Here is a 22,617-nt window from a genome sequence, read left to right as displayed (position 1 = left end):
TCCCTACAGAAAACAGTGTTGAGAGTTCAGTGTCAGAATATTGCTTGCGTGTGAGACAATCAGATGTCTTTGCTTAACATTTGTTGCTTTGTTTGGTGTTTTTTCAATAAGTGTGAGTAATTTTGGAGTCATTACATTGCTGTTGTTATTATCTAGTTAGTTAGTAAACTGTTTCTTGCCCTCTTATGAAATTCTAATAAATAGCTGTGTTAATGTTTTTTAGAAAATATTGTGGAAGATAATTGGTCGAGTATAAAAGACTGATTAAATAATTAAAAACTGTCAAATATTTACATAAGATTCCTCTTTTCTTAGGATTTCCATTTGAATAGAGTTAACTTGGAAGAATCAACAGGAATGGAAAGTTCTCCAGCAGGTGCTAGACCTAAGAAGAAAAATAAGAAGTCCTATGATTTAACTGCATCTGATAAATTCTGGCAGAAACATAAGGGCAGGTAAGCTGTATAAGTACAGAGTTTATATTAATTTAGTAAATATGAATTCTAAGTATTCTTCATATTATGGTAGTTCTATTTTTAAGCGTCTTTGAAAATATTTTTAAAGTTTGGGGTTTTTTTAAGGAATGATCAGTGTCAATATTCATTTTTCATATTAATTGTGTATTAGCTTTTTGTTACAGAGCACAAAATTGTTCTTATCAAAATTATATAAAGATATTGAAAGCAGTGAATATATCTTAGAAAGTTTAAGTAAACCTGTAGTAAGATGTCATTATTTTCACTGATCTGATATGCTGCATGATTTGTGTATTGATATTTCTGAAAACGTTTTCATGATCATCTTGATCATGCAACTTGTCTGGTTCTAGTGCTTCAATTTAACTTCAATTTAACAATGTAACTGAGCCTAATGCAGAGTATTGCATTAGTCCTTTTCCAGAGGTAGCTGAGTCTGTTCAGCAAGAACTGGAATCCTACAGAGCCCAAGAAGATGAAGTCAAAAGACTTAAAAGTATCATGGTAAGTTTTATCACCTATATGTGCTTTATGTAAAGCATAATAGGACTTGTAGAGATGCTTAGCCCACTCCGTCACCTCACACACAAAAATTATCAGCACATGCTGAATTTTAGGCATAATACAATCTTAAAAGTAGGACTAGAAGTACCATATTTCATGAGAAGGTTCAATTTCTTGCATTTATTGGCGTCACATTTATATACCTTCCCTAATGTCTGGATAGTGTTTTATAGTTATTAATACCATTATGAGAAAATAGGTTCTAAATGTACTGACTGTATTTGCATGTGTGATCTTTGTATTTATTATGACTATTTTTACTCCTCTTTCCAAACCCTTCCCCAAAACCCAGGGTATAGAAGGGGAGGATGAAGGAGCAATAAGTATGCTTTCTGATAATACAGCTAAGCTGACTTCAGCTGTCAGGTAAGTAATCAATAATGCATTAATGTTTAATTAATTTGGGGCCATTTCTAATTCTTATCTGTCATTTCACTTTTAATATCCTTTGAAATAAAGCTTTAAAAGTAGGCTGTTCAGCTCAGTAGTAGAGTTTAAATGCTTTATAATTCTTGCAAAGCTTAATGCAATGTACTAGACAAGTACTTGCACATGTAACTTCCACAGCATGTATATGTGAGCCCTCTACGCATGGCTTTGGAGTGTTTCCTCAGCAAAGCTGAATAATCTAAGTGCATCATAGATTTGCTTACACTCTTCCACCAGAAAAACACAATTACCTACCTCTGCATTCCTTCCTTAAAAAAATTACTGGTGAAGTCCACGTCCTGAAGCATCTGCTTGCTTTGCAGAATGTGTAATTAATTACATTTTGATTATTGTAGTTACTATAACATCTGTTGGCAAGATTATAGTCATTAAGAACTCTGCATGGGAAATTTACTTTCCTGCTTTTGGAGACCTAGCCACCATGGATGACACTGAAAGTCTGAGATTTAAACTTGTTCCTCATTGTAAGTCTGTTTTTCATTCCGCTGAGGCCTTGGAGAAGGGGGGTGTTCAGTTTGTTGCCTTTCGCTAAGACCCCAATCAGAAGGAAGAGGGAACTGTAGTTATTCTGAGGATAGATGGGATGATATGCCCAGTGTCCTGTGAAATCCAGCATGTGTCTGCATTAGTTGGTTGTCTCTTTGTGAGTTTCAAAAGTTTTTTGTATGCTATGGCCTGGTTAGAATTTGATTGGAATTACAAAGGATATGTGATGGATCAGACGGTTTCAAAAAAGCGAGCATGTGTTTCCAAGCTCCCCCTATAAAGTTTTAAAGTTTTGTACTTCTCAATATGCTAGTTTTCAGGTCAAGGCAGCAAGGTATGAAAGTGACAAGCATCAAAAGCTTTAAACTGATAGCAAAAAAAATAAAATCATACAACTAAAGCTTCATCAGAAAGTTTTACTGTTCAATTAGCTTCTATATGACTGTTTTCTATAATCTGGCATTGTTAAGGAAAATCTTGATCCCCTTCAGAAAAGTGTGTAACATAGAGAGTAAACTCTCCTATTGCAGTGTTTCGGCTCTAATCTTTAGCATTATGCTGAGAAGTCCAAATACCATTAGGATCTTCCATTTAGGCATGTTTCTGGAGAATTAGACTAGGCTTTGCTATTTTGTTGTCCATCATCTGCTAGCAGGAAGAAGACACCCTTCAGAGTTGGCTTAGGCTTTACAATTTCTAGGAAACTTTGGAATATCTGTTAGTAATTAAAAACCAGAGGTTCTAACATAGAGGATTTCCTGTCTTTTTTCTTTCTTTTTTTTTTTTTAAATGCAGTGCTTTACAAAGGTAGTACTAACCACCTTCCAGCTGGAAGGTCATTAATGCCAGTCATCATAGATAACATTGAATTTATAATTGCTTAAAGGAGGAAAGGAAGTATGGTTACTTAACTTCATGATTCTTCAGGACATGCAGTCAATGCCATTAAGTGCCTTCTCATCCACTTATTATTAAGACACTGACTGCACAGGGTGCTTTTGGATGTGGAAGTGTATAGAACCTGAGAAGTCTTTTATACATGTGATGCTCAAGTGCCAGCAGTGAAAATCATACAGATCACAACACCTTAAGTAACAAATTTTCTACGAAGTAAACTTCACCATTCAGTTTCGCATTTCACAAAAGAAAAGATTTCAGTCATGAATCGTGCATAGAGAATTGTGTTCTATGCAGAAGCACCTGTGACAAATTCCAGGACATCCAGAGGTTCTGTGTTTATTTGACAGATACTATTATTATTTAATATTATTTGATAATTATTTGACATTATTTTATATTATTTGACAGATATTATTATTTGGCAGATGTTGACACTTTTACATGTATCAGACATGAACTAAATGTTGATTATATAAGCCATAATTCTAGTAGATTGTTTGTTTAGGTAAGCAGGGCATATACCTGTTGTTGATCACAAGCTTTCAATAGGAATATTAAATTACCTACGTTATGTGTATTTTTTGCTAGTCAAGGTAAAAACTTGTTTTACTACATTACATGTGGATAACGTCCTCTGTTATAAGAATCATTACATCTATACTTTGTAATTTTTTAGTTCCAATCCTACTGTATTCTATAATTTTAGATTTAATAATCTTTAATCCCTTCCAACCCAAACTGTTCTATGATTCTATAAATTTTTTGTACTGACTGTAATACAATACACAATTCAGCTAACTGTGCAACTCAGCAGGTTAGTTTGTATTTAATCTCTTCAGCTCTCTTCCAGAACTTCTGGAAAAGAAGAGGCTCATTGATCTTCATACAAATGTTGCAACAGCCGTTTTGGAGCATATAAAGGTATGATTGCTGTCCAACTTCAGTTTTCTGTCAGTAGTGCTCCTTACCTGAAGAAATGTATTTGAGCAGGTGAAGTAAGATAAGAAAGTGAGCCTTCTCAGTTGTGCTGCCTTTTACAGAAATCACTGTATAACATTGCTTAGTGTTGGAGGGTGAGAGGGAATGAATTTTGAATGCCTCTGCATGGAAAGCAAAGCAAGCTATCAATTTTTTTCTTATCAGAATTTATTAGTATACTCTCTTTTTTTGTATGATGGCCACAACCTTTATTGTGGGTTGAAGTCTTTCTAAAATAAGTTTATGATGGAAGTGTTTCATTTACTTCAGGGATGTGTCATGGCAAGTTACAACTTCAGTCTAAGCAATTTTCTGTTCTGTATGTGTTTATCAGAAGGGTACTGTTTACTGTTCACCAACGAAAATGATACATAGAGGTGAGGCAATAATGATGCAAGTTACTGAACTGGTCTTTCCAGCAGGGTCTGTGTTAGATGTCCTGTGCATAATTTAAGCACTTCAGAAGGATGTTTGTCCTCTTTTCTGTTTAAGTCTGCTGCTCTTGTAACAGAGAACTTGCAGGCGGTTTCAGTATCGAGTGAAGACCATAGTTACTACTAGGATAACTTGGAAGATGGATCTGTTTTCACAGTATGAGAACAGAAATTATACATGAGGCTTTCAGAAACACTGAAATTCTGGTTTTGAAAGTGATTCAAGCACCAAGTCTCACTGAAAACCAGTAGTTGGAAAATTTTACCCCATGCTATTTATAACTCATGGAAGGCGATGTGTTTTGAAGTTAACTTTAACATTTGTAAAGTGCCTAAGATCTGTCCTCAATTATTACTGCTACTGAATTTTTTCAAACTAAGTACTATAAATGAACAAAGGATTCATTCTGAATTTTAGTGAATAAATGAATTTTACGTATTTATAAAATTGGGGAAGAGATATAAGTGTGTCTCTATGTTTGGCTTATTACTGTAGGGGCTAGTTTACGTGCTTTTGCAGTATAAGGCATGTCAATTTTCATATCTGGTAATTTAAAAGCAGCACATTAATACCATTGAAAAAAAAATACAGACGTTGACAATGTCGATATTTTATTTGATGCCTTATCTGTAAATTCACTTTTCTAAGAAAGATACTGAGCGGGTAGTGTCAGGCCTACACTAGTAGTATTTTATATATTATTTGTTGGACAGAAGCCAGGTTTCAGATCAGGATGTGGAATGGCAATAACGTCAGTTTTGATTGCCAATGTTCCCTTGGCAATGGACTGGAGCCAGATGCGCTTGTTCGTTCTCCAGTAGGTGATAGTGACACACTTTTCTGTTACCTAGAGGTGGAAGGAATTACCTTAGAGTCCCTCTGCTACAGCACTCTACTAGCCCTTAGGCTCTCTTCTCTGACAGGGAGCCTGCTATTAGAGAGTTCCCAGGGAAGAGTGATCCATTTCTCCATGAATGATTCTTAATTCTAGTATTGCGAAGTGCTCAGGCTCCTTCTTATTGTATAGCTGTTAAAGAAGATTGTGAGACAAATGGGCATGCAGTTTCTTCAATATATTGGTGATATGTGCATCCGTGTCATCTTTTCTTTTGATTTAGAAAGAATCACTTCCTTCATCTCTAGATATTTAGAAAACTATGTTAAACTCAAACCAATGCAGAAGCACATTGTTTTTCTGTTGGAATTTACCTACACTAAAGCCTTTTCACTGAATGAATGTAAAGTTTCTTCCAACTGCTTTGTCCTGTCCATTTTCTCCCCTCTTTTCACTCTCCAGTGTTACAAAAAGAATCTTTCTATCTTGAGCTGTGGAATGTTAACGTGCAGGATGATATGCTACTTAATGGATTCCTCAAAAATACTCGCGAAAAGGGCAATGTCTCAGCCAGTACTTTTTAAAGAAATTCTGATGGCACCTTGAGGCTGTGGTTAATAGGTTTTCTATACAGTTAAATAATTCAAACAGATTAGGATAAGGGAGAATTTTTTTTGGCAAGTGCCCAGTCATGAGGAGCTAGTGAGGCACCATGCTCTTCAGGTTACTGTATTTTTACTTTTAAAATAATCTGGAAGCACATTCATACTTCAAAATAGAATGTTTGCATTGTCCCTTATGGTTTTTTTACTACATTAAGTATTTGAGCATTTTTCTTCACTACATATATGAGAATCAGTGCAAGGAATGGTACGAGACCTGCTTTAGATATACTAAGTGAATTTAATTTTTCTTGTGGTGTTCACTTTACAGCTGCTTTCCACATTCTCTTGGATCATTTTCTAAGACACAGCAAGAGGAAACCAGAAATTAATCACATACTCAGGGGTCCTGGCAGTTTTCTGGCATATCTAAGTGTTTAGTGAAATAATGGAAAGAATGCATCACTTTTTTCACGAAGTGAACCATCAAGTATTTATTGTCAGTGCTTAGAACAAATGCATCCTTGTTTTGCATTGATTGTTTTTCCTCTGAAGAAGCTGGTGACTGAAGGACTGTACCCAACAGATAACGGTTTTAGGACTAGAATTATGGATATCTTTCTAGCTGCTTTAGAGTTTCAAGTAATACTTATTTTTGCATGTCATTCTAATGTGAATACTAGGATTACTGAAGTATGTTAAGTTGTGGCATATAAAAAAGTGTACATGTACACTTTTCTAAAATGATTAATGGGAGAGGGGATGGATTAGATAACATCTTGCTAGAATTCTATACATATGAATTTAAGTGGCAGGTTTTTTGTGAATTACTATCTGTCTTAGATTACTTACACTTGTTTGGTTTAGGGTTTTTTTTTTAATTTCTCCATAATTTTCTTATTATGTATCTCTGATTTTGCTTGATCTCAAGGCCTGATACTTTGAATGATTCCATTACTGGGATTGCCAATAGCCTTTCAAATTATCAAATTCATATTTTGTAAAGAAATTCCACTGTTTTAACTACTCTGTTTTAAATGAGGTTACGTTTTTGTCTTACCATGTGAACGGAAACAGTGTGTGTTTGTGGAATATATATGTCACAGTGGTTCAGGCTGTTTTTCTGTAGTCCAGAACTGATAATTGAGTTACTTCCCAGTAAATAACAGCTTTTTCGGTGTTCACTTACAGTGACCTTTCCAGCATCATTCTGTGCAATTCAGTCAAAGGGAACTGGCTGTAGCTGCCACTCTCAGCCTTCTCCCAGAGTTTTTCTTCCTCTTGATAGGAGCACACTAGAATTACCTGACCAACCTCAGTCATTCTAGGGGCTGTTATTTCTGGTTGTTTTCTGTCAGTATCTTTGAGAAATTCCTCCCAGTAATTTCTTAGAAAATTTCTTTTCTCTTCTGCATGTTCTCTCTCTCTCTCTCTCTCTAAAAGGAAGAACCTTTGTACTGTAAAGAGGATAGGAGAGCCTCCTACAAGTCCTTACAAAAATAACCCTCCAAGAGATTTCGATGAGTCCTGCTTCCACTTCTCTGATTAAAAAAGAAGGAATTTTCTGTTCATTTTGGAGTACAGTGCTCAGGTAGAGATTCCCATGCGCTTCAGTAATTTTCCCTGAAATAAGTTTTGGCTTACGAGCAGCTTGTTTTTAAAGATGCTAAGTTGAAAGCTTTCACAAATATATTTTTAAAAAAAAAAGACAAAGCAAGCTGAAGTGTAGTGCTTTAACTGCAATACAGATCCTGTCCCTGAATTGGCAGCCAGAAAGGTGTCCTGAATGAGATTGGTGTGGAACAAAATGTTGTAGTAGGAAATCAAGAGCAGGAGGCAGAGAAGGAATAACTGTAAATGTAAATGCATCTTGATTTTATTATTGGTTTTATTACTATTTTTCTTCACTTTGCTTGCCAGTTTGGCACCCATAAGAACCTCTTTTTTGCTGTCTTTTTTTATTGAATCTACAGGATTGTTTAGCTCCTATTCCCCAGCTTTTCCTCTTGGCATGTCTGTGAGTTTGCCATTGAGTGAGCAAAATTGCAGTTATTTAAATAAAATGGGACATCTGCTTCTTATCAGCATTTCTTAGACAAGTTGATTCTTCGGGAAGTAACTGTGTCATTGATGTGGCGTATCTGGGAAATCTGTCAAAAGGTAACTAGTAGTGTTTAAGGCTATTCAGTAATCCGTATGAAATTTCATTAGGTGTCCGGCTAATTCCTAGTGAACCAGCATAAGAAAAATATTGCCCTAATTAGCATCTTTGCTAGTAACCTCCGTTAGTTATCTAGTGAAGAAGCAGCTGAATAGACTCACCATATTGATCCATCTATTTAGTTCGTGCTTTTGTTGTGTCAAAAAGAGAGTGTCGAAAATTTTATATTGCTGCTTACCTCTGATATCCCTATTGTGGATAGAAATAAAGGACCTGAAGTTTTAGAATTTTCAGTTTGGGGGTTTTTTTCCCCCCAAAGAGTGCTAAGTTCACACTTCAAAGTAATTGTCCAAAATTTTTGAAGAGAGTGAGTGTACATGTACCATTAATGTTTCAGTTTATGCTCAAAGTATAGCAAATATATGCAACCAGTGAGTTTTCTTTGCTGCGGTTAGTCTGTTTTCTTCAGCAGTCTTAGTCAAACAGTCATAAAATTGCACATGGCTGAGAAGAATTTTACCTAGTTTGTGCTCCAAGTAAGTTAACAACTGTAAATCTGTTCTTAAAATTGAAAGTATCTCATGTTTGAATTACATAATTTTATTTAAAAGTTGATCTGTAAGCAAATATAGTGAATTAGTGAATCTTTTTTTTATGTTCTACATTTTTACATGCCATCTGAATAAATTTGTCTTAAACAGATCACCAGCTAAGATAATATGGGCATTGCCAAATTCAACAATAATATATTTATTTTAATAAGATTAAGTTTCCACATTTCAAGACAATCCTTTGTTTGTTGGATGCCTTTTGTCTGGGGAAAACATTTTAAACTTAAAAACATTGAATTTAGCTCCATGTAAGGAGATACAAATGTAGTTAAAACACAGAAAGCAAGTGAATATAATGGAAAGACTAGAAAAATAGTAGTAGTTTCTTTGCAATTGTTTTATCTCTCTAGAGAGAGTTAAGGAAACTATAACGCAGATAGTCTCCAAGGTGTTGTAGAATTGAAGTCAGAACATGTCTGACATGCTGGATACCAAATTGCATCTGAAGTAAGGACTTGGAAAAAGGCTGATAGTTCAGTTGTATTCAGACTTTAAACTAGTGTAACATAACTGCTATTAATCACTTTAACTTTAGCTAACTACAGGATTAATCCAAGGTTTTATAGTAGCATAACTACCAAAATTTGGCTGTGACTACTCTTCTAACATGAGCTCAAGGTAAATATAGCTTGAAAGAAGCTCTAGCTATTTTTTTTTGTCACTTCGTACACCTTATATGTAGTCGTAGTCACTATAACAAACAACAGAAGACATCCTTCTGCTCCTAAAAGTAGCGAGTGGTCATTTTTTGAGCACTCTTCATGGTAATTTACTTTATAAGCTGTAATTACAAGCTTCCACAAAGACTTTAAATTAAGTTGCTGTTCTGCAAGTAACTGCTCTTCTCAATGAGTTCAGTAGATGGTGAATGAGAAATAGAAGTGTTACATAGCTACCTGCATCATAAGCTGATTGCCAAAGGCTTTCGATATTAAAATATTCCTCTGACTTAACCTCTTCTTTTATTTTGTATTCTCATCTCCAGCTCTTTTTTGATGAACTTACAATACTCAGAAGGTGAACTACCCTAATATCCTTAGGCTAGAGAAGTACCTTTTTTTTTCCTTCTTTTTTTTTTTTCCTTTTTTGGGGGGAGTGGTGAAATAACTGTTTTTTAAAATTCCATTTCCTTATTTGTGATCTCAGGAATAATTTTAGTAGAATTCAAAAATTTCTGGTGAAAACCAGACTTCTGAAGCTTTTATGTTGCAGTCGTTACAACAACTACTGCACTGGGTTAGAAGGGGCCATAGCAGTTTTGCATGCCTCGGCATTATCAGGCAAAATTTCCTGAATCTCTTAACCCAAGAAAAACCCCGGTGACTCTTGCCTCACTCTGGCAATATCATTTCAATCTCCCAACGGGTATGATGTGGAGCTGAAACACTTCCAAGGCAACGAGATGGAGATCCACTCTGCTGGTCTCCTCTTTGAGCCAATACAGAGCTGAATGTGTCCAGACACCAAGATTTAGTTAGTTACCAGATACTAAGGTTTTGTAAGCTGAGTAGTTGTAGCATTTGTTGTGGTGCTACATTTTAATGTTCAAATGCTCATAATGATCTGTGATGTAATGGAATTTTTTTAAATAAGTTTTTGAATGCATTTTTCTGTCTTCAAATTGTAAGTTCATGGTATGATGGTCGAGAAGTGCAAAGCTTGGCTGTTTGTGCAGGTGTATTGCAATGCAGTCATTAGTTGCATGACTGTGTGATGTCTTCCATAAAGCTTTTGCTGCATTAATTTTGTGCAGTCCCTGTGCCATCCTCCCTAAAAAAGGATTTTCACAACTTGATTTACGTGTGTCATTGTGTAATGAGAGACTTCTTTTCCAGTGTTAGTAAGATAATCTAATTATGAAGTCCTCCATCTTTGGTGTGAATGAATTATTGCAAGCCTTTGATCTGAGGGTAGTTATTTCGGTACCAGCCCAAGTTGGCAGTTGCCAACTTTTCTCTGGGATGATGCCTTAATGTATTTAGGAATTTCCCACATTTATCTGCATTAAGTAATTGCCTTGTTGGCTGAGAGACTTGAGGTTCACTTGAACGTTATTTTTTCCTATTACAGCATAACACTAGTATGATGGCATGTAGTTTTCAGCTATGGCAAAACTGTAGTTAAAAACAAAGCTCCTCTTCCAGTTTAATATTTGCATGTCAGACATCCCTTGCTTAACTTGCATTTTCACTTTTAATATGAGAATTACATAAGCATCAATTTTCTGAGAGTTAATAAAAGCATATTATAATGCAAGCATTAGTTATTTTTACTGATAATTTACTTTAAATAAATTTTTAAAAGCAGTCTTGTTAACTAAAACTATATACCTTTTTAAAGAGGAAATAAATATTCTTTCACAGTGTTAAGATGTTAACCCTAACACTTACTCTTAAACAGAGTCGAAAGCTGGATGTGTATTTTGAATATGAGGAAAAAATAATGAGCAAATCCACTCTGGATAAATCTCTTCTGGACATGATTTCTGACCCAGATGGTGAGTACTTTAAATCTGAACTTGGTATAAAATTTGTTAAGATACATAATGAATCTGTAATTGTTGGGACTTCAGGGTTGGTAAAGAGCTTATGTGCAAGCTCTGCAAGACTTGTAAAGAAAACAGCTTTTTATTGATTTTTAGTAGCAGTCTGGAGAGTTTAGTATTTCAGTTGAGTAATATCCAAAATACTGGCAACTTTTGCAGCTCTACTAAAATCCTTTCCTAACTCTTTGTTTCTGAAGGTCAAAATATTTTAACTTTTGTGCTTCTCCAGTATTTATTAGTATAGCATGGAATTGTGTGGTCTGAACAATAATGATTCTTTAGAATCCTACTGCATGTTTTAGAACACACGCATACCTCACAAACAGAATGAAAAAGGGCACTTCATAGAATTTGGTTAAGTCAAGGGGTTGTAATGTAGGTAGCTCTCGCTTGTGTGAGGAGAAAGATGGATGGCAGAAGATGGACAGAAGGGAAGCAAGACGTAAATTGGACAGTTCACTGAGAGACTCACCTGAAGTTTTGCATGCCTTGACCCAGCTGTGGCATGTCTGTTTTCATTGTCTAAGAGCAGTGCATCCCAGCTTCTGTTTCATATATGGTTCATACATAACAAAGCTTTACAGACTGGGTGATACTCAGATTCCCTATTAGCAGGAGTCACTACGGGTCTTTCTGTAAAAGATTGAGACCAGAACGGGTCTCAGCTTTTCACAGTATCATAGCATCAACTCTCGTTTCAACCTCTCACAACCTGAGGTATGTCACAACCCTCTGACGGATTTCAGTATGATCTGATACCAGTTGGCTGGAACAAAATCACCTGCAGAGCAAGATTGTAAAACTTAAGTTATGACCACTGGCATGGCTGCATATTGGCAAACCTCGAGCCTTCAGAGACCCAGGGTTCCTGCTCTTTTCCCAGTATGCTCTTTAAGAAAATGTTTTGTTACTGCATGCTTATGTGTGTAGTCTTGTAGCTACATACTGGACATAATGTCTGCTTGGAGTTTGCATAATGATTCATGTTTATAGAAAGAGTATATATAAATCCTGCTGACTTTTTAAAAAAATCTTTTATTAGTGTCTGTGCTATAGAATCAAAAGGCAGTAGCAGAAATAGTACACGGTTGGTAGAAGTCTGAACTAAAATTTTACAGATCTCAGATTGGATCAAGTCTAGAAACTAACAGACTTTCAGAAAATCTAATGTCAGGCATCAATCTGTAATTCAATACAGACATTCATTGTTAATATGAAGCTAATAAGAATATGTATAATCTGTACTTTTATTAAGCGTCGATACAAACCAGTCCTTTTCCATGTTCAGAATTAACTGTTCATGTACTATTTTGATTTCAGCTTTTATGTTTGCATGAACTTAGATATGAAAACAAATTATTATGCTTGCTAGTATTTCCTACTGGATCAATTACTTTTTACCTGAATCCACATTTTCCATGCTTTTTTAGATTGCAGTATAAAGCAAATTGTTTCCCAAGCCTGATGTATCAAATTAACATTCCTGTTAGCAAAGTTACTGGGTTTATAGCAAGAGAAAGATTAGATTTCCAAGCTAGTTTTCCTTCATAAGCTAGGTATTCAGGGGTTCACAGTAGCTATTCAGGGGTTCACAGTAGCATGTTAGCATTTCATATGCATTGCCTAAGTTTAAGATAAGTTTATATAACAAAAGGATTTAAGTTAAATCATGGAGACTATTTCCAGGCATTCTATCTTGTAAAACTGGCCAGCTTCCTATTGTGTGAGTCACTGAGAAATACCAGCAGAAAACATTTTGAAAGAATAATGCATCAAGTCTTCACTGCTTTCAGTGGTGAACTACTTGTTTGCATTATCAGTGGGGATATCATTGTGGACAATGATATCTGCAGAGCTCTTCACAAATGCTCATAGACTTGACCACTTAACAGCTTCAGGCTTCAGCCTCCCATTTCTTACTACTAATCTACCACTCAGGGCTATTAGCTGCCCCCAGTTCAGTGGATATTATTATATCCTGGAGTCCTGATAAAACGGGAGTTACTGGTTTTGCTTTGCTCTAGTAGTTAATCAGTAGCCCTAAAGGCTGCCTGCTGGATTTTGAGTGGAAAATAAAATTGTTCTGGTTTAGGTTTACCAAGTTAAATTTTCTTGAGAACACTTAGCACTCTCCCTCTCTATGCTGTTGCAGACCATAGCCTAGGAAAAAATTGTGAACATTTTACAGGCAACTGACCTGGGTCTAACAGCTGTTTATCACAGCTATGATTTACATCAGTAGTATGTCAAGAGTACGGTACTCTTGCCAAACAAAGTGGTTTTCCTAAGATTTAGTAAAGCGTACACAATACAATCACAGTTTTGGGTTTTTTTTTTTAAATTTATTATCTTTTAGTAAGACAAAATATCACTTACACTCGTGTAAGTGAGACCACTTACACTCCTGTGAACACAAACCTTCTAGGAGTTTTGTAGACATGGTGAATAGGCCCAGCAAGGGAAATGCTATGGAAATGCCTGCGGATTCCAGTTGAAACTGAAACTTTGTGATCCGCAAAGTACTGAAACAAGCTATAAACTGGCAAACTGGAAACCAAGTTTCCAAGTCAGTTACAGAAACCAGAGTCAGTTACACTTACATTTAGAATGTTTAAGTGCTTTTTTTACTGAAGCAAACTCCAAGTGGATGTCTACCTTGAAAGCTGACTTTTGGTTTAGATGATACAGTCTCTTCAGTTCTTGATCTTCTGGCTTACTGGTATTTGGTAAAGGTTAATAAAACTTATTTCCCAGAAAAAATTGTACCACATCATAAACGTTCATCATGACAGTGCTTACTCTTAACTTCTGCCAAACTAAATATATGGTTACATATAAACAAAAGCTGCAGATTACATTAGATGATCCCCTGCTGACATGATCTACCTTCCATAGAGGGGGAAAAAAACCCAAAACAAAAAAACAGAAAAAATTCTCTTTTTTCTTACCCACAAGTACAAGAAAGTGCATTTTTATAAAATACTGTACCGTATCTAAGGGTATTAAGCTTTTTTAATGAAGTATTGGATTGTGAATTTGAAATGTTTGTTTTGAGAAGTTGTACATCTGAAATCTTCATTTGAAACTATGGTCTTTACTAATAGTGATCCTCTTCTAGAAAAAAAGTAGATGGTGTTCAAAATCCACTATCGGAGGTTATATTTTAAGTAACACAGGGATGGCCACATCATCTTTTTGATCTGGTGGAGATGAATTTTGATTGCCATTGATAATGCCCCCCAAGAATTTGTAGTGGTGTTTTTCTCCAAGAAACGGTCTGACAAAAGATGATTCAGGAGGTGAAATCCTTCCTGAAGTCAAGCTGGAAGTTCAGGATTTTTTTCCTGACCAAAAGTTCACATAAGTGCTTTTGCAGCCCTCAAGTGTTTCAGTACCATAGAGCTGCATAAACAAATTGTAGAGCTAAAAAATAGTGTGCTGTGGCTTTTACTTTTATGATTTTTCTTTAGTCTCCTCTTTCATGGATCTACTCCCTGCTAATGCTTGCAGTCCCCGCATAAAATATGACATAATGCCACTTCATAACTTATTTAGTATGTTATTTGAAGAATCACATTCACTACAAGCAAAAGGGGGAAGTGTAAGTAAACTTCCAGAAACAGTGAGCCAGGCTAAGTTTTAATAAAATTGCTAAATATCTTTCTACCATTTTATCCACTGAACAAGGTCATGGTTATAGATAACAATTATTGTCATAACTAAAGGTCTGAATGTACATATATATTATTACTGAAGAGCAATTAAGATAGTTACAATTGTAGGGGTTTAGTTTATTTTCTTTTTTTTCACTGTAGCAGGAACTCCTGAAGACAAAATGCGATTATTTCTTATCTATTACATAAGCTCAGCTCAGGCACCTTCAGAGGTATGTATGTTCTTTACAGCTTCCAACACCAAATTCTACCACACAGGATTTTTCTGTATCGTTTCAGCACTAAATAGGTATTTCTGCTTCTCTTTGCAGCGAAGTATGAAATGCCCAGGAAATATTAAAACTTTAAATAAATTTTATAGTATTATCAGGAATCTGCTCACAAAGCTTTAGCCACCATTTCGAAGGATATGAATGACTAGTAAGATGGCAGATTATCTTCTGAAATATTTAGTTCAGAGTTACTGCAAGACACATCTTGGCATACTTTCTATTAGTCTGCTCGACTGCTCAATAGAAGTAGATCAAACAAAATGTTAATATGACTCTTTTCACTCTGTCCTTTCATATTGCAGAATAATTGTGTGAGTTGACTAGCAGATGAATAAAGGAGAAATGCTTCTTGTGCCAATATCTGAATAATTCAGGGAACAATTTCTTAATATTTCTTTTGAACTTATGATGATTAATTTCAAGGAAGATTTTTATTCTGTAGAAATATTACGTGGTAGAAAAAATATGTTGGGTTAGGCGAAGAGAAAGTATTTTTATAAATGTGTATTAACTCCTCTTAATTTTTATTATTTGCTGTTGTAACATTTTACAGAAACCAGTATTCTGTCAGGTTTTTTAAAGATGCTGATATAAAAGACTTCCCATATCTGAAAGTGCACAGGATTTAATTCCACAAATACTGTTAAGTTTAATGAGAGCTACTCATAGCAAATTGCATTTTAAGTTATATTTTCATACTTGGTAGGAGATGGGATTAAGACTTATAATTACTTTTTAACTTTGGTTAATGCTATAACTTTACATTGCTTATTTAATATTTAGGTAAGAATATCTTGTCTTTCCACATAAAAAGAGTTAAGAGTAGTTTCAACCTTTTGCAATTCTCCACTTCATAATTTCAGGTTGATTTGGAGCAGTATAAAAAAGCGTTGATGGATGCAGGTTGTAATCTTGCTCCTTTGAGCTACATAAAACAGTGGAAGTAAGTAATTTCTTTTTTCTGCTATGTGAGGCTATAACTGGGTAATTTTACAGAACTCAGCGTTGTTATCAAAGAATTATGTGTTACTTCTCACACACCGTAAATTATCCTTAAACATTCATTCTGGCATTTTTTGCTGTCATTGTTATGGTAATACAAGCAAATCTTATTTTAAAACTAAACTCCAGTAACACCAGAACACTATTGAACGTGACACATAGCAGTGTACTTAATGATCCAAGACAGAAACAACTTACTGAATTAAATGAAAAGTTGTGCTAGTTCAGACTCCAAATTTTTTTGGTTCGTACCAAAGGGCCATCAGTTACTCTAGTTTTACATGGTATCAAAATAAAGTCTTTGTCTTTTAAGTATAAAATCTAATTCCTTTCAGTTCCTTAACTATTGTATTTCTAAACAAGAGGGATGCATGTAATAAATAGTTACTTCCTGAAAGAGTTTGAGAAGCAGAAGGTTTTTTCACTTTCAGATGACCAGAGTGGAACATTGTATAGCAGTATGTGCCATGAGATAAGCATTTGATTTCTATCCCTGCTTTCACAGGGCTTTCACTAAGATGGCTTCAGCTCCAACCAGCTATGGAAACACTACGCCTAAACCTTTGGGGTATGCTTTTGATTAATTTTCTGTAAGCCTTTGGGTTCTTTTAGCTTATTTTAGTAGTACTGAAAGTGTGATTAGTGCTATACAAGGCCCAGAATAAAACATTTTCTCGTTTGTAAAAAGTTTTAAGTTACAGACAATTACAAGCATTCATTTCCCTTTAACAGTGCATAGGACTTACACACAGGAAAATAAAACAAACTGTGACTAAATCCACAAAGTAACTTAATATAGTGATGTCTGCACTTGCACATTATATGTACAGGCTCTCATAGGAGACGAATTCGGCACCAGGGGATGGATATATGACAGCCATCATTTTGAGCCTTATTTAGTCAATGGCAGAAGATAAGAACAGCCCTGTGTATTCAAAACTGGTTCTTTCCAGGGCTTGGAGACTGTCAGGGATGCAAGAACACACTGCTTTTTCATTAGGATATCCTGGACTAGGTGTCTTGTCTGCTCGTTGAAAGGTGTAGTTATTTATTTCAAGACATGAAAAGAAAGAAAAATGACTGTGCTAAGGGTACATATATCCCATACAGGATATGGGACTAGGGTCTTTCCATGCTTGAGAGGATTTGAATCCTCACTACAAACTTTATTTTCAGGAATGCACTGTCACTGTCGTAAGGAAACTGTGGCACAGTATGGTTAGAGAGAATTCCAGTGCTGTCTCACTTGGAAAAATTACTGTTTGGTTGGTTGGAGACACTGTGTTAACTCTGGTGATTAGGACACCCACTTGAATGGAGCACTCAAATCCTTGCATTACTGAAGTTGTAAAATAAACTGTTCAATGGATTAAGGACTAGAACTCAAGACTCCTATTGATAGGTGAGGATCTAACTGCTAGATTATAGGTGTATTCCCATACACTTGGTTGCCGTGTGGTTTGAAGAATGTATTTCATGACAAATTGAATGACTTAGTACTTAAGTCCCATCAACTTTAATGGGAATTGGATGTTAGCATAAAGCTTAAGAATGCAAATTAAAAAAAGAAGGTCTTGCACATCATCTTTATTTTGTTTTTCAGTCTGTTTTCACGGGTTATGAATACAGGATCACAGTTTGTAATGGAAGGAGTGAAGAACTTGGTACTGAAGCAACAAGTAAGTTTAAAAACCAATTAAAAAAAACGGTCTATCACATGAGCATTGTGAACATTTAGAAAAAACAACTTTCAGTCCCTCTATGTTATTAATAAAATTAGTTGTACAGTAAAAAAACAAACATCAACCTCTGCTGGTGGATAGATCTATCATTTTGTAGCTTCCAGTTTTTAGACAAGTAACGAATAATGTTCAAATTTTCTTTGAATACCTCCATTTGTAAGGAATTAGATTCCAGTATGTGCGATTAAGACTGATTTCAGCATTATAAAAAGAGCAGCTGTGCAATACTCAAAATAAACTAGACCTTCATAAACAAAAAACCCCCTCCGTGTCTTTACTTAGAACAGCATGTGTTAAATGCATCTGTTCCAGAGTGATTCAAAGATGAAAGTGTTCATTCTCTGTTCAGTTACAATTCAAGCATTTCTAGTTTTCCCACGTAAGTAATGTACAGCAACGATAATCTTGAAATGTGCTAGAAAATCAAAGTGTGTTTATAATGACATGGCCACCTTCAAATATTCACTTAACTTTAGAAAATATTTCTCAGTATAACTTGCATGCATTTCAATGTACATCCTCCAAAAGAAAACAAACAACAAAAAAAAGGCACTGGTTGTATAAATTGTTGTAGCTGAAATTTTGAATTGAGGTTCCCAGAAACCTGCTTCCCTGTAGAGAACGCATTATTTTCTCCAATATGCGCTTTCGTCAGATGGCAATAAATAAATATTTACAGTTAAATAACTTAATTCTGTAATATTTTGACATCAACATTTATAAGAAAGAGATCATTCATCATATTACAAATCTTAGTGGAAGAATCAGAATTTAATTTAGAAATACAGCATACAGAACTAAATAAAATGAAATCTTACCTCTAATTAAATGTGCATCTTTTTGACACAGTTAATCTTATCATAGCCGTTGTTTCTTTAGTCATCCTGTTATAGACATAATTTATGCATGAAAAGTATCAGCTATCACATAAAAGTTTTAAAAAATTATTTCTGACACATTTATCACAATGAAATTAATTCTGCAGGAGTTTCACTATGACTAGATATGATAAGTTGCATTGCACAGTTACAAAGCAGTGATATGTCATGAAATAGAGTTGAAGAAACTGTTTCAAATATGCAGCTTGCCTGTATGTTATATTTTATAGAGAGATCTTCAGATAAACTGTTACTTGTAACAATAGATAATAATTATATTCTAAATGAGACTTCCTATTCTTCTTGTATTAAACATTTTGTCATTTCTTTTAACATGTGTGGCTTTAAAAAGGTAGTATTATTCTTGACAAAATGGCTTGCTTTGTTTTGGGTTCTGAGTGAGTAAGAAGCCACAATGCCGATGTTTTCAGGATATTTTTTTTCTGGCTTTAAATTTCTTCTCCAGGTGTTTTGGGGTAGCCAAATAAAATGCTGTTCTTCCTCATATTTTTAAGCTTGATGTATTAAAGTTAATTTTTTATTTCTCATTCGGTCATTCGGGGATTTACATTGGTTTTTTACTAAGCGTCTTTCAGTGCTATTTGTAGATCATCCTTTGGAATGTCCTTTTTTGAGATATTCTGTCAACAAGACATGTTTCCAATTCCATTGCGATGTAAACTCTCCCTCCGTTTATTATAGCTAAAGTGGTTTGACTGTTTAATACTTCTGATCTTTTGTCCAAGCTAACATTTCCCATCTTCAATAAGGAAAAGACATCTTGAATCTCACCTCAGTTTATTCCTTTCCAGTTTATTCAAATATTTGTTGCCAGGATTGCTTTTTTTACCTAGTTCATTGACAACATTAGTTCTTTTTTAGAATCATGCCCTTAATTCTAATCTTCAGCTTTAAAAGTCTTTCCTTAAACTGCAGAGTATTTTTTTAATAAGAATTCATACATCATCACGTGTCTGCATATATTGGTAATACCTAAATACAACTCTGTTCCTATCTTCACACTTTTCTTGCACTTTCTGTTCATCCCCTAGCTAGATGTTCCTCAGATGTTTGCATTTTCTGTACAGAAAGATAATTTAGGTGATGATAAAAATGCTCAACCTTTACAAAATATAAGAGGAAAACTATTTAAAGTAGTATTTCAATGCTCTGTGAACTAGTCCGTAAATAACAGTGTGCCTGTGAATAATTCTTAGTAAGCATTTCAGCATTCCATTAATTTCACATTACGTTTTACAGAATCTACCAGTCACACGTATATTGGACAACCTTATGGAGATGAAGTCAAACCCTGTGAGTATAACTGCCTTCACATGGAAAGAGGTGGAACAAATGAAATCTTGAGGCTGTGATATGTAATATGCCATGACTATTTTTTTCATGATAATGCAGTTAAATCTGATCATGCAGTATCTCAAGAATAGAACCATTTTCATAACTATTTCGTAAGATTTTTTGCATAAAAATAATTTCTAAACAATGACAATTTATTGTGTCTCATTGGAACTAGTGTTTTTGAGGGTTTTTTTTATTCTGAGCTTCTATTACTCGTGTGCTATACTGAGTTTCTGTTGCTCCTAAACTTCTAAAAGTTAAACTGTGGGCTGAAATGTTCTTTGCATCAAGGTGATTTTTTTTTTTAAGAGCGCAATTTCAGAAGTAAAGTAGTTACAGAGAGGTATGTTAAGAAAATTTTGTTTCCTACGTCTTTGAAGCTTTGTTATTTAGAGGAAAATATTTTAGTACTCATGCAGTCTTTCAGTTTGCAAGCAGAGTTGGTTTTGTGTCAGAAAAGTCCTCCTTTCCCCTTGTTTCTGTGAAGATTTACTCAGGCTTACATAAGTTACAAACTTTTGAAACGCTTAAATGTTAGCTATATAGTCAAGACACTTGCTAGAATTTACAGCTAAAAATAGCCCTAAGTCTTTTTATACATAGTGTATAGTCAAAGCAGTCTTTTTTTCATGCTATGTATTTCATTTCTTCAGAACTCTTACATATGACCATCCTGTGCACAAACTTGTTCTGAAAAAATCACCTGTTAAAAGTCATTTAGAAAGCTTTAATATGTTTGCCACATCGTATCAGTCTTCCTGTTTTAATGGCATCAGCGTCAGACAGAGAGGTACAATTGTAGTATCTCACACTGGTTAGTAGATTTAAAACATTCTTCTTAGTCCACTTTCACCTTCAGGTATTAACTATATGTAAAGGGATATAAATAATGGTAAAATATGAAAATGATCAACATGCAAGTAATCCTGTCTTTTCTTAAACTGTACTTCATAGATAATATACGTCATGATTGTTAGCAGAAAATTTGCTTTCTCTTTATGAACAAAGAAATTGACACTGTTTTCAGTGGCAGTGGATAGTTGTCCCTATTTGCAGGACTTGGAAAAGATGTACAGGGCTAATTTTGTCTAGTCAACCAGTAGAGGTCACTCAGAACACTTAATACAGAAAGCTGAAATTAAAAACCACAGATAACTTACAAGTAGGTGAAAAATGAAACAATTTGTTTTTGAATAAACATCAGCTTCCTCAGGCTACGAGTTTAGGAATTTATTTGGAAAAGTTTACAAGTCATACGGGTTTTTTTTGATGACTTGATATTGTCACATTTGACTTAGTAGGAGATAGCCACGATCACTTTGATAGTTTGGAGAAAACATTGATCTTCTCACTTGAAAAAACAGAGATTGAGCCAGTCTGTCAGACAGCAGCTTCATGTTTCACTGCCATGTCAGAGACTGGAATTCATGGCCCAAAGCAGGGAGTCCTACTTTTCAAGTCAGGCAAGAGACCAGGCAAGCCCTAAAGAATGGTTCTCCTAACCTGCAGGAAAATTGACGGCGACTTTTTGAGTAAGTTTCAGCTAACAGAAGCAAGCCAGGGAATCATTGTGGAATATGTTTAGACTTGCTGTACCATCAACAGAAGTGAGATTGTATCTGGAAAAGGACAATGCATAGAAATGCACACACCACTGTGGCCTCTGTTCATCTTCTGATGTTTGAGGTCCTTTTCTATTCCCTGGAATAGAAAATTGTTGCACTGCAGGCAAAATACAAAGGGAGGGAAAAAAAAACTTAAGATTTTTTTTTTTTCCACAACACAGAAAAAAACTCCTTTATAGTTCATTGAATCTTACTAACCACGGTGATCAGTGTATGAAACGTACATACAGATAAAAGTTATAATGCAAGATTAAAACAGATAATTGAGAAGTCAAACAATTATTACAATGAATGTAAATAATTTAAATTATTTTCTAAATATAAAATGCAACAATAAAGTAAATATATGAAATGTACAACTTGTACCACCAACATTCGCAATTATTATTGTCAGTTGAAATTTTAAACCTATTCAGAATTATATGCTGTGCAAGACTCTGTAGGGTTGTCTGTAAATCACTTTGTGTGTTACTTGTCCCTGCTGCTTCTTCTGTCTCACAAGGGCAAAAGCTACCAGGAAGGACAAAGGAGTCTACACCTGTGCTTTCCAAGTTTTTCAGAAGCAGGAACAGATAGAACAGTTCTTATGAGCAATAATACCATCCTGTAATTTTTTAAATTTGTCTAGATTGTTTAACTATAGTTACACTTTTTCTTGAAATATTTATTCAGAAACATTCATTCATGAACTTAAAGTAATCCGTTACTTGTGGTTTTTTTATAGTAACATTTATTGGTCGAAGCAGATTTTAAGCAATTGCTTTTGGGATTATGTTTTCATAAAGGAATGTTCTGTCCATAAATCTAATAACATAGTTGCTTTGTTTTGGTATTGCTAAATAGAGATTGATTAAAATCTTAAATCTTCCCAACACAAAAAAAATCATGTTGTCAAGTGTACACAAATTTTAACCCATAGATATGAAATTGACCACCTGTGTAAGGAAACTGCTATTCAGTTGTTTTTATTGGCAGATTAGCTATTTCTTAGAGCAAATAAAATCTAGTAGGGTTTTTTTCACTGC

At 34.8% G+C, this 22,617-nt stretch overlaps 1 protein-coding gene across 2 annotated transcripts in view; it reads left to right on the top strand.

Moving 5' to 3' along the window:
* Positions 1–22,617, top strand: part of SCFD1 (sec1 family domain containing 1) — a 50,028-nt gene that overhangs the window by 16,042 nt on the left and 11,369 nt on the right. For both annotated transcript variants that reach the window (XM_009584138.1, XM_009584139.1), the window contains 10 exons: positions 316–455; positions 890–980; positions 1,333–1,406; positions 3,716–3,797; positions 10,899–10,995; positions 14,859–14,929; positions 15,853–15,932; positions 16,497–16,559; positions 17,595–17,670; positions 19,872–19,925. In XM_009584138.1, coding sequence (XP_009582433.1) covers positions 316–455; positions 890–980; positions 1,333–1,406; positions 3,716–3,797; positions 10,899–10,995; positions 14,859–14,929; positions 15,853–15,932; positions 16,497–16,559; positions 17,595–17,670; positions 19,872–19,925 — 828 coding nt within the window. The remainder of the gene's footprint in view (positions 1–315; positions 456–889; positions 981–1,332; positions 1,407–3,715; positions 3,798–10,898; positions 10,996–14,858; positions 14,930–15,852; positions 15,933–16,496; positions 16,560–17,594; positions 17,671–19,871; positions 19,926–22,617) is intronic.

Source organism: Fulmarus glacialis, unplaced genomic scaffold, assembly GCF_000690835.1.
Source record: "Fulmarus glacialis isolate BGI_N327 unplaced genomic scaffold, ASM69083v1 scaffold12718, whole genome shotgun sequence".
Taxonomy (NCBI): domain Eukaryota; kingdom Metazoa; phylum Chordata; class Aves; order Procellariiformes; family Procellariidae; genus Fulmarus; species Fulmarus glacialis.
Note: the sequence above shows the minus strand (reverse complement) of the source record. Positions and strands in the feature narration are given on the sequence as shown.